Source organism: Ursus maritimus, unplaced genomic scaffold, assembly GCF_017311325.1.
Source record: "Ursus maritimus isolate PB19 unplaced genomic scaffold, ASM1731132v1 scaffold_18, whole genome shotgun sequence".
Lineage (NCBI taxonomy): Eukaryota > Metazoa > Chordata > Mammalia > Carnivora > Ursidae > Ursus > Ursus maritimus.
Genome location: NW_024424230.1, coordinates 50,630,939 through 50,644,253, shown reverse-complemented (window position 1 = coordinate 50,644,253; position 13,315 = coordinate 50,630,939). Strand labels below are relative to the sequence as shown.

General features: G+C 39.2%; 1 protein-coding gene across 1 annotated transcript in view; it reads right to left on the bottom strand.

Annotated features, from left to right (window-relative positions):
- SMCHD1 (structural maintenance of chromosomes flexible hinge domain containing 1) overlaps positions 1 to 13,315 on the bottom strand; it is a 160,941-nt gene that overhangs the window by 145,284 nt on the left and 2,342 nt on the right. The window contains exons 2-4 of the mRNA XM_040632687.1: positions 12,100 to 13,298; positions 4,545 to 4,620; positions 3,496 to 3,657 (exon numbers count right to left, since the gene is read on the bottom strand). Coding sequence (XP_040488621.1) covers positions 3,496 to 3,657; positions 4,545 to 4,620; positions 12,100 to 12,276 — 415 coding nt within the window. The 5' untranslated portion in view covers positions 12,277 to 13,298. The remainder of the gene's footprint in view (positions 1 to 3,495; positions 3,658 to 4,544; positions 4,621 to 12,099; positions 13,299 to 13,315) is intronic.

Here is a 13,315-nt window from a genome sequence, read left to right as displayed (position 1 = left end):
AAAAAAAAAAAAAAAAAAAAAAGAATAACCAAAAGCAGCACTAAAGGCAAATGAAACAAAAGCAGGGAAAGACCTAGGAATGTAGTGTAAAAATCACAGTAATCAAAGCAAGAGCTTAAACAAGGAGATTTTCTGCTTGTTCATATAATGACAGCAGGAATGAAAACTGGTACAACTAATGTGGAAATGTTATATATATATATTTGATATATATATATTTGATATATATATATATATCTCAAAAGTCTTAAAAATGAATGTATCTACTGACTCCATGATTACACATTTAGAAATCTATCCCCAGAGAAAAAATTAAAGATTCATTCAATATGCAAATATTTAAATACTTACCATTTTCAGGCATTTTCTAGGAACAGAACAAAACAGATAAGAGTCCTATTCTTGTGGAGTTAACATTCTAGTTAGAAGGATGGAAAAACAATGAGAAAGATGGAAAATGAAATGTAATCATAATTAACAACGCCTTAGCATGTTAGATGGTAGTATATGTGATGGAGAAAAGAAAGAGCAGGAAAAAAGGGATCAAATAACAGTAAAAGTCACAGAGGGAACACAGCTGCAATCTCAAACAGGGCGATCAAGGTTAATTTTTGTTGAGAAGGTAACAGATAAACAAGACTTGAAAGAGGTGAGGGAATGAGACAGGGACTATCTGGGCAAAGAGGCAGAGGGCCCTAAGCTGAGTATATTGTTGGTACCGCAGTGAAAAAGCAAAAAGGAAAAGTTGCAGAACAAAGGCAGAGAGTAAACAAAGCAGAGCTACATATAGATAATTAGAAAGGCCTCGGCTTTTATTCTCAGTGAAATGGGTAGCTATCAGTGTTTTCAGTAGAAGAGTAAATATCTGACTTCTCAAACCTTATGTGGAAAGGCATGAAATGAGAGATGAATTAAGAATCCATTATATAACTGAGGTGATGATTTCTCAAGATCAGGTTTTAAAGAAACAGAAGTGGTAAGAAATGGTCATTTCTGCGGCGCCTGGGTGGCACAGCGGTTAAGCATCTGCCTTCGGCTCAGGGCATGATCCCGGCGTTATGGGATCGAGCCCCACATCAGGCTCCTCCACTACGAGCCTGCTTCTTCTTCTCCCACTCCCCCTGCTTGTGTTCCCTCTCTCGCTGGCTGTTTCTATCTCTGTCAAATAAATAAATAAAATCTTTAAAAAAAAAAAAAAAAAGAAATGGTCATTTCTACATAAATACTGAAGATAGTGCCAATCAGATTTTCTTACAGACTGAATGAAAGGTATGAGACAAAGAAGAATCAATTTGATTTTTGGCCTAAGCAACTAAAAGAAAAGAGCGATAATCAGTTTGGATGGGAAAATTATGTGTAGTTAGGATTCAGTGAACAGATCAGGGTTCCCATCTTAAGATATGCGAATGGAGATACCACATGAGCAGCTGGACAGACAAAATTGGAATTCAGGAGGTAAGTCTGGCAATACTTTCAATATTTGACTAAAAATTACCATTTCTGGGGCACCTGGATGACTCAGTTAAGCACCTGATTCTTGATTTCGGCTGATGTCATGATCTCACGGTCATGAGATAAGCCTCATGTCTGGCTCCACGTTCAGCATGGAGTCAGCTTGAGATTCTCTCTCTCTCTCTCTCCCTTTCTCTCTGCCCCTTCCCCCCACTCAGGTACTCTCTCTAAATGGATAAATAAAATCTTAAAAAAAAAAAAAGGACCACTTCCACCATTGAGGAGTCACTGCCGTAACGATGGCATTTAGAACCATGACACTGCACAAGATCACCAAGGAGGTAAGAGAGGTTAAGGGACCAAGGACTAAGCTGTGAGACTCTTCAATATTAAGAAGGTTGAGAAGGAAGGTCAATTATATCTCAATTAAAAAAAAAAAAAGAAAAAGATGGGAAGAGAAGAGCAGAAAGAAGGCAGCCAGTGAGGTAGAAACAAAACAGGAGTATGATTTCTCAAAAGCCAAGTGAAGACTATTTTATCGAGGAAGAAAAGTGATATATTGTGTCAATACCTTGAGTAAAATGGGAACTGAAAGCTGATCACTGGCTTTAGCCACCAGTGACCCTCAAAGAGTAAGTACAAGACAGTGAATAAGAGAGAATGGGAAAAGGAGCACCACTGCTGAGAGTAAATACAGTTAACTCTTTTGAGGAGTTTTGCTGTTGTAAACAGGAGCAAAAAACTGGGTGGAAGCTGGTGAAAGAAGAATATGATGTGAGAAATAAGATGGGAGCTTTCGTGTATATAAGGAACAGTATCAGAGGTAAAGAGTAGACTGGCTAGGAGTTCAAGCTCTGTAATTCCTCTGCTAGGGTTCAAACTCTGGCTCCAATACTTACTACCACCGTGGCCTTTGTCAAGCTACCTAAAATCTCTTAGCCTCAGGTTTCTTCTGCAAAGTAGGGTCATTACATAACATTAGTTACCACACTGGATTAAGGATTAAATGAGATAATGTTCATAAAGAACTTGGCATGGTGCATGGCACAGCGACTGACAGTAATACTACTAGTACTTAGGGTGAGGGTGTGTACAATGATTTAGACAAAAGAATAGTGATGTGTAACAATAAAAAAGACTGAAAACAACCTAAATGTCTAAAAGAACACTGTTCAAAAAATGTCTGTTATATAAATACTACATAAACACTAAAAACAAATATACACTGACATATATATTAAAGATGTTCATTTTATTTTAAACAAAAAAGTTGGTTAAAGAAGTATGCTCCATATAAAACCACTAAAAAGAAAAAATATATAAAAGGGTCTGAAATGATAAACACCAAAGTATAAGTGGAGGTTCTATCTGGGTGCTAGAGTCACAATGTTCTTTATGTTCTTTCTGCTTATCTACGTCTTCTAATTTCCTACAAACTATAATACATATGCCATAAGAAAAATATTTTTAATGAAGTTTATAATGAACATCTTAGTAGTTTTAAACACTTTGGCAGGGTCCAGACAGAAAAGACTTTCTAAATCAACTGATTTGTAAAGATCACTAGCAAACAGTCCAAAGGTACGATAAAAACTTGTGAGAAGTGAAGGTGGAAAGAAATAATAAAGAAATGGAGACCAGAACACAAACCACTTACTTGTATAGTTCAGCTACAGAAATTTGCAAGGTAAAAAAAATATTTTCTCAATTGGGAGACATCTACAGGAGGCCAGGAAGAATAAATCAGAGTACACAGGAGATGGAAAGATCGGTAGGTACATTTCTTATGCGTTAAAATGGAATGAATTATAATAGATTAGTTTTAAAGGAGAGGTATCTTTACTCTGAAGATGACTGAGAAAAAGAAACATATTGTGATGAACAATAATGTAAGAGGCTGAAGTAAGGAAGTTCACAATGACGAGTCATAATCTTCTAATTAAAGTAGAAAGAGAATTTTCAAACAGTGAAGGAATGTGACACGTGGTCAAGGGATAAAAGAGAGAAATAGTTTGTCAAAACCAGTATAAATGTAATACTTACGCAAAGGATTTTGTCCTTCGCTTGCATAATATTCATACATGCCACTTTTAACCAGTGTGTCATAGTGAGGTAGGAAGTCAATTCGTTCTTTTGTAGCTGTTAGTAGTAACTGATTGACTGACTGTAGCAGGTATAGAGTGACTCCATCTTTAACAGTGTCATCTGTAATTAAGAAGTAATATCTTAAGTGCTACACTAGCATCAAAAACACAATGGATTTATAATTTTGAATATGCAAATTGTATCTCTAAGATATCTTTAAAGATGGTACAGGCAAACCCTCAAACAATGGATCTATCTATAAATTCAGGTGTGTTTTATTAAGGATAGTATAGTGGAATAGGCCCAAATACTTCCACTCATCTGAAACACTCAATTTTAAAAAGTTAAACAACCACAGGAAATCAGATGAGGAACTGCATTAGAGTGGCATTAACATGAATGGAGAAGTAGGATTAAACTCAAAAGGAATCATGCATGAAAACCTGGCAGGTCCTGGAATCTAATTTGATTTTAAAAATATATATAACGGAAGAATCCAAGTTCGTGAGAATCAACTTCTTGAGGGCCCATGTAAAAAAAATGTGACCAGATGTTATAGAACATCTCATCTTCTGCAGCCATAACTGATAACTATATTTCTATAATCTTGTTTTAAAAATAGGACCTCGGTGTGCCTGGGTGGCTCAGTAGGTTAAGCATCTGACTCCTGATATCAGCTCAGGTCATGATCTCAGGGTGGTGAGACCAAGCGCCAAGTCGGGCTCCATGCTCTGTGGGAAGTCTGCTGGAGATTCTCTCCCCCCACATCGGCCCCTCCCCCCAATGGAAGGTGTGTGCTAAAATATATAAATCTTAAAAAAAAGAAAAGAAAAAAGAAAAAATATGACCTCTGCACAAACTATGCATATATAGTTTCCCCCTTCATCCCAAGAAAGTAACCAAAATTATCAATAGTTTTAGATACTTATCTGTATAATGAAAAAGTTATTGCCCTATGATGTACTAGAACATATTAAATACAAAGGCATCAATTAAACGCTGCTTACCAAAATTATCACAGGTAATTTCTTTCCTACTTGTTGTTGTAATAACAAATTTCTCTTCAGGTGAAATGCCAAGTGTCTATCCAAAATAACAGGAATAAAATCAATTATTACACAAAAGAAATAAATATGCATTCAAGTTTATAAGAATATGAAAATATCAATAGTGTATCATAATCTTGTAACAGTTACTACATTTACCTAAAAAGTCTAAGTCTCAATACTTTTAACATTTTTCCTCTGCATAATTAAGCACAGCTCTATCTATTAATTACCTATTTGCTTAGCAAGGTTGTTTTTTCTGCTTCTCACATTAAGTCACCTAGGAACATGATGATTAGGTGGAACATTTTCTGAAGGGTTTTAATATGAACAGGGCCTCCTATTTCATGTCAATACATAAGTAAATTTATCTGGAGCAAATCATTAACACCTATGTTCATATAGATTAAATATTTAAATATATAAAAACAAAAGTACTAGAAAAAATAGAGGTTAATATTTTATAACACTGAGATAAGGACAGCCATGCTATGCAGGATTTTCTGTATTAAAGAATTTTTTACCTATTATAACCCCTTCCAACAGAATAACTTTTAAAAATTAAGGCAAATTATAAATTATGAGAGGGAACTGCAACAAGAGACAGAGTTAGCATCCTTAGGAAACAAAAAGCCTTCACAAAACAAGATGAAGATCAACAAAGAGAAAGAGCAAAAAGTGATGAACAATCAAAAGGAGAAAATACAAACAAACATCCAACGAACACAAAAAACTGAAATTTTACAACTAATCAAAAAATGAGAATTAGAAAAATGAGTTAACGTTTTCATTAAAATTTTATATACCTTTCAAATTAAAAGACATATGCTCTTTCTAAAATTAAACAATGTACAGTTAAGTGAAAAGACCAACTTCTGCTTCAGGTAATGATGGACTAATCTTAGACCAACCTTACCACCAAAGACAACTAAAAGAAATCTAGACTAAAGATACTCAAATCTTCAATAGCTATACTAAACCCTATTGGTTCCTACTGAAACTAATTAGGGCACCAACTCCTTATTCCGAACACTAATTAAGAAAAAGAATAAAGCATTTATCCTGCTGTTTTATACCAACTGTAGTTACAGGTAACCAAATGGCTCTACTTGATGAGGCAAAGCTGTTCTTTAGAGAACTCTAGCTAATAAAATAAGAGGAACAGCAATCAGAGTACCACCATCAATAGATGAACCATCAGCTCAAACTTTTATTATGGAGGAATCCAGCTGAAACTACCTGAATTCCACTGATAGGATCGTAGCATTGCTAAGGGGGGAGAAATACCCATTTATTACATGCCTCTTGATATGACAGAACATAAAGTACCAGCACCACCTATGTAGTATTCTTTGCCTCCATACCTCAAAGAAGGTGAGCCTAAATTTTGTTTATAAACCTTTAAAAATAACTTGTTTACAGGACATATGGAAATAGAACAAGTTACACAATAAAGGAGCACAGACAAATCCAGAACGTGCACTATTAAAGAAAAACCTACTTGATTTCTTCAACAGGCCAATGTCAGGAAAAATAAGGAGATTGGGGAAAAGAGAGGGTTTTGCTCAAATGCTCTAAATTTTAAAAGCATTAAGATGCATAAAAAACCAAATTCGACATTTGATGACCCAGTTGGAATCCTGATTTAAACAAACTATAAAAAGACATTTTGAGACAGATATCTAAATATGGACTAAGCTATTAGATGATATTTTAAGATGTTAATTTTGATGGTATGATCACAGAAATACATGTGAAATATACAGGAGTGAAGTGAACCAAGAACTGGAATATGCTACAAAAGACAAAAATGATGCTTGTGTGGTAAATACTTGGTTAACTGTTGAATCTGGATGATGAGTCAATGTGGGCTCATTATACTATTATCTCTTTATAGATGTTTGAAACTTTTCATAAGAAAAAATTCGTAATGTAAAATATACTATAATAAATAGATCAGTGGAAGAGAACAGTGGACCCTGAAACAGACCCTCATATATATACATGAAGATCTTGGCAAACAGGAGGTGACATTATATATTGGTGGGGAAAGAATAATTTCAATGAATGACACTGAAACAGTTAGTTACTGCATAAAAATAGACAAAATAAAATCCCCATCTCAACATACACAAAAAGAAATGCCAGGAGAATTAAAGGTGCTGCATATTAACCCAAAATTTTGGAGGAACACATAGGGGAATAATTTTGAGAAAAGAATTTCTGAAAATATATAAGAAAATATATAAGAACTGCAAGCCATAAAGGAAAAAACTAGAGGGGCGCCTGGGTGGCACAGCGGTTAAGCGTCTGCCTTCAGCTCAGGGCGTGATCCCGGCGTTATGGGATCGAGCCCCACATCAGGCTCCTCCGCTATGAGCCTGCTTCTTCCTCTCCCACTCCCCCTGCTTGTGTTCCCTCTCTCGCTTGCTGTCTCTATCTCTGTCAAATAAATAAAATCTTTAAAAAAAAAAAAAAAAACTAGAAAATACGAAAAGATGCTCATCTTCACTAGTTATTAGAGAAATTAAAATATCATTCCCATGAGATGACAAAAATTTTAAGTCCTGATAATATAAAGTACAGGCCTCCCTATAGGGAAATTGGACCTTACACACTGCTGAGAAGACTGAAAATCAGTACAACTATATTGAAGAGCAATCTGGTATACTTTACTAAAACTAATCATCTCCCACGCAATGCCATCCTAAGAAATGAAGCTACAGATATAAACCGATGGGGAAGAAAACTGTACTTAACAAATAAAAACTGTTTTTACAGAACTTTATCAGGATTTTGTGTATTGAGTCTTTATTTTTTAGCTAGTACTACTTTATTTCTAGTGTCCCAATTGTTAGATGAGCTTATGTATCCTGTAAAAAAAATCTGTTCTTACAGTTACTGAAAAAACTATGTGCCAAGTTGAATTTTTAAGATCTATGTATATCTGAAAAATATTTATATCTAATTATTTCATACACTCTTCTCCAATAACCTTTAATTATTCAATTAAGATACTAAGCTATCTTTTTTCTTTACCTATAATTCTATATAAAAATTATTTCTTGAATTCATATATTTCCGAATATTTAAAAGCCTGGTATTTGACAAATATAAATTAAATATTTTTAATTACTCATTATGCTTTTTTTTAAGATGGCATACCCTTTTCTCTCCATATTTTTAGTCTAAATTCTATATTATCAGACATAAACTAAAATCTTTCATGTGTTTATATTAACCTGGCCTTAAATATAGATATACTTTCTCTGCCTTTCCCTACGTGAAAGCAGGATAACATTCTATCTGGGCAATAGCCTTGATTAGGTTTTTTTCATTTTTATAAGAGCACTTTGGTCCCATCTTTTTCTGGGTTAATTGGTAATGAAGATGGAAGTGCCTTTAATGGGTAATAAAAATTACCTGCCATCTCTTTAGGTCAGCTTCAAGCTACCTGCTGCCCAACTTCTCTCAAAAGCCAATTTTAAGAAATATCTATAAAGGGCTAACTAAATTGTAGTCCATAAAATCTTCAAATACTTTAAAGTTCATCCATGGATTAAGCCAGAAACTATATCCTTCAATGCACTGCTCTGAAACTCTGCAAACTAGCCTTTAATGATTTGTCCTTTGACAAAATATCCAATGGTTTTGTCCCTGAATAACCCACAGACCAGGAACACCCATATTGCACTTGAGTGAGAAATCTCTTAAAAAAAAAAAAAAAAATTGAGTGGTTACTGGTTAAAGCAGCTTGCATTACCCAAAATAACACATATATCCTACCTTGTGTTAAAGGAAATAAGCAGCAGACTTTCCTATCTTTAGGGATGTTGTCCATTTTACCAGGAATTGTAAGAAATCTAGACAGAAATTTTTCTCAAGTCAAAGTTTTGCTTCACTAGCACTTGGAATGTTTTTATTTTATAGACACTGTAGTTTTTCTATAAATTATCCGTCCTTTTGTTTTGACCTCTGAGAAACTAAAAACTGATTTCATGGCTCAGCAATGGTGTAAGATATTATCAAAGTTTGTTAACTCGCCTCAGGTTACTATCTTAATCCTTCCTGTATCTACTTTTATGTTTCTTCCTTTTCTGGAATTTTTTTTTAAGATTTTATTTTTAAGTAATCTCTACATCCAACATGGGGCTCAAACCCACAACTTCAAGATCAAGAGTCACATGTTCCACAGACTGAACCAGCCAGGCACCCCTCATCTCCTAGAATTTTTAATATATGTACCCTAAGTACAAGTTTCTTTTAAAGGAAGAGAGTGATTCATGTAACTAGACAGCTATAAACCAACTATTAGGTAAGGCTCCTGCCCTCAAGGACCATGCAAAAAAAAAATTTTTTAAGTACGATGGTATAAGTGCCATGGTACAGTCACAAGGTATAATGAGGGGCGCCTGGGTGGCACAGTCATTAAGCATCTGCCTTTGGCTCAGGGCGTGATCCCGGCGTTCTGGGATCGAGCCCCATGTCAGGCTCCTCTGCTGGGAGCCTGCTTCGTCCTCTCCCACTCCCCCTGCTTGTGTTCCCTCTCTCGCTGGCTGTCTTTCTTGTAAAATAAATCAATAAAATATTAAAAAAAAAAAAAAAAAACAAGGTATAGTGAAACCATACAAAGGAAAAAGTAGGCACTTCCTCAAATATGGAGATGGAGGGAAAAGTTTGCATACTTCCCTTAATGTCTGGATATAGCTTAAGAACTAGCCAAATGAATCATCTTCTAATCTTTGACTCTGCAAGGCCATAAGTGTTCAGGTGAGTCAATAGCTGCTTATCACAGGACTAAGGGGTTCTTCCAGATCTACTCTTTCCTTAAGATCCATAATGCTTTCTAGCACTACAAGCACGTGCTGGTTTAAGTTCTAAGGAAAAACTTTAATTTAGTGCACTATTTTACCTCCTCCACCCCCCACACACACGGAAAATGAAGGCTTTAGTAAATAGTGTGGGCACTGTAGAGGTTTTTTTTAAACTAAAAATAACAAGCTTCAGAATCAAACAGACATAGATTCTAATCCCAGTTTCGCTGCTTAGTAACTTTATAACCTTGGACTTAATTCAGTAATTTAATTCAGTTGTTCATGTAGGTAATGGAAACAAGGTTACGGGATTAGGTTACATAATCTAACGATGCTTTAGAAAGTAAATTCTCTGAAAAAAGTTAGCCTTCCATTTTTTTTCTTACTAGTTCTTCCCTCTCACTTCTAATCAAACTTAACCTTTGTCTCTTCCAGCAGGAAGTGCGAAGAAGAATTAGTCAAAAGAAATATTTTCCTTGATTTTCAAATTAAAATACTGAAGGAATGGAGCACCTGGGTGGCTTAGTCAGTTAGGCATCCACCTTCAGCTCCAGTTGTGATCTGGGGGTCCTGGGATGGAGGTCACCTTGAGCTCCCTGCTCAGCCGGGAGTCTGCTTCTCCCTCTCCCTCTCCCCCAGGCTCATGCATGCACTCTTGCTCTTTCTACCAAATAAATAAATAAAATCTTTATAAGATATATATTGAAGGAATACAATAAATATATATATGTTCCCTATTACAACTTATTTTGAGGCAAAGTGGTATAACAGAAAGAATATGGGTTCTGGGTTTGAATCCTAATTTGAGACTGTACTATCTGTTTGACTTAAGTGAGTCATCCATCTCCAAAAGTAAGTTTCCACTTCTGTAATAATACTTCCCCATCTAACAGTGAGACTTTTCACAGAAGACAATTTATTTCTAGATGGAGAATAAATTAGTATGACCTTTTTGAAAACCAACCTGAAAATACCTATCAAGTGCTTTAAAAATATTCCTGACCTTGGAGGAACTTCACTGTCAAGAGCCTAAACTAAAGAGAAATAAAAGACTATTATTCAAAGATGTTTATCATGGCATCACTTAAAATTGAAAGTAATGTAAATGTAGACAAAAAGAAGGGATCTGGTTATGTAAACGGTGGTACTAAACAAACCATTTCAAACTTTGATTATGAAGACTTGCATTAAAACAGAAAAATACTAACAATGTTAAGTGAAAAAATAGCTATAAAAAAATTGGGGTAAGGATGCAGAGAAATAACCCCAAGTGCTACCAGTAGTTATAAATTTTACAGTGAAAAAAAGGTTTACTTATATTCCCCTCTGGTTCCGTATTTTCTTTAATGTGCCGATCTTTTAAACAATAAAAGTAACAAACATAAAGGGTTTCCTTTGGGGGGGGTGGTTTTGAATAGAAAACATTCATCAATAAAGATGAGCACTCATTCATTCGGTTTTCATATACACACGGGAATCTGCTATATCCAGGCATAGAAGGAATTCACTCTTTATACATTTGTCTCTTCACTCATTCATTCTAATTTCGACATTTACCATGTGCCAGGCACGGTTCTAGACACTGGGAATACAGTTGTGAACAAGCCAAAGTCCTTGCTCTCAAGTCCCTTTTATTCTATAGGTCTTGATATCAATTATTTCAGCAACTACAGAGTTATGTGTCTAGAACAGTACTAAATCATCAGCCTAATCAAGTTAAAACAATGCTTCACACAAAGTTCTCTTTCCCTGGAAGCTAAGTGTTCTTTGTAGTTTAAAAAGAACTTTACGTGGTTAACGCTGCACAGGACTATATCCCTTCTTTAAAGCTCAGGCACCACCTCCACCTCCTACCTATAAAACTCTTCACAGTTTAAAGTAGCTTTTCCTACGTAGTCATTAATTTTTAATGCAAACTAATACAGTGGAGATACATATAACACAAATATATATATTCACACATTTATCTATCTCACACATACACATACATGTACTCAGGCATACACACCCTTCTTTGGTGTTCCACAGCTACCCACAGACACCTCTCGAGTTAGTTCTAAAACTCTCATGGGCTCGGGTTCAGAAAACCAGAAGGGCAGCTTCCACCTGCGAAGCTCACTGGGACAAATGTTTTCACCACGGAAGGACCCCGCCAGGGCGGGCCTACAAACCTCCTTGACAGGACGACCCGGGAAATTATAGTATCATTTAATGAACCTGAGTTCAATCGACTCCAGAAATTTCAGAACTCTGCACCATCTTAACACTCCTAACACAGCCATCGGGTTCTAACTCTACGCTCGTAATTTTAAAAAAGTTCCACATGAAGAGACACAAGTGGCTTTCCCTACTGGAAGATGAGTTTAGAGTACTAAGGCCTTAGAGTACTAAGGTCGCCACGGGCCAATTAAACCCGAGGTATGAAATCCTAGGCAGCGGGAACCACCCCCACCCCGACCCCCTAAAAGGGCAGGGGGAGGCCCACGGAGATGCTGGCTCTGCACTCCCAGGCCGAGCCTGGGACCGGCCCAAAGCTTCCAGCCGCCGGGCCACAGGCATGGCGGGCACCCGGGAGACAGAAGCCAAGGCCGTAGAACTAGCGCCAGGTGACAGGTTTATTGCCCTTCGTGAGCAACTTGAGTGTCTCGTCACCCTCCCAACCCAACTCTACCCGCGCATCCCTCCTTGGCCCCTTCGCGTACCTGACACACAGAGGCGCGGAACCTTGCGTAGTCCGAGCGCTCCTCGACCTGCAGCACCCGGTCCCCGAGCTCGGACTCCTCCTCGCGCCGGTCAAACAAGTACACCGTCCTGCAGCCGTCGCCTCCGCCGTCCTCTCCGGGCCCCACCGAGGGCCCGCCGCCGCCCGCCGCTGCCATATTGGGGGAAAGGAGAAAAAACCGCAGCGCCGGCGTCTACCGCGGGCGCGCTCAAGGCCGAGGTGCACACTCCGCGCGGCGCTCTCAGCTCAAGCCCCCGGGGCGGTGCGAGGCCTCTAGCCCAGCGCGCTGCAGCTCCTCCCTCAGCTGCGGAGGCGACGGCCGAGCAGCGGTAAGCGCGAGGATCACCCGGGAACCGATTCAAACGAGCTCCTGCTCTTGCACACGTCACTTCCGCGGCCCGTCGCTCCCGGGGAGAAGGGGGCGCGCAGCGCCCTCTTCGTAGGGCCCGAACCTGCGCCCGCCGCCTCCCACGCGAACCTCGCAGCTCGAGCCCGCACTAAGGCCACCGCCCCGGTCTGTGGCGCAGAAGGAAGAAGGGCCGACCGCGGTGCAGAGGAGGCGGGGCGAATCCGGCAGGCCGCGCGGGCGGGGCGGGGCTTCAGCGCCTGCCGCCCAGGGCCCGCCCCTTTGGCCCTCGAGAAGTTGCGAGGGAAACGCGGTTCCTTGCGGGCGCCTGCGCCCTTGGAGGAAGACCCAAAGCCTAGGAGGGAGAGCTAGTACCGAGACCCGCGGCGGGTGTCTTCGGAGTGGTGGTTTTGTGCCAGCCTAGAGGGTCCTGGTACCTTCCAGCTTCAACGTGACCCCCGACCGAGTCTGCCTGGCCTCGAGCTCCCGGCGCCGCGGCGGTGGTGCCCAGGCCAGGGATGCTGCCTCTGCGCCCGGGTCGCGGGACTGCGGCGGCGGGAAGCGTCAGGCCTGCTGGCCTCGCTGGGTGGGATTTCCTCCGTAGCGGGCTCGTGTGTCCCCACGCGGAGAAAACAGAGGCCCGGACACCCTGCGCCGCCTCTTCTACCTCATTTGCTAGTGATTTTATGTGGGCTCCAGTGTGGGCCACTGAGACAAAGCTTGTCCCTGAGAACGTCCGAACCGAGATGCTGTGACGTCACCGTGGCCTCCCTCAGGGGGCCTCCGAGGGTCCCGAAGTGTCTCCGTGTTTAAACCTTCCCACTTGACCTTACCTCCACCGCTGTTGCCA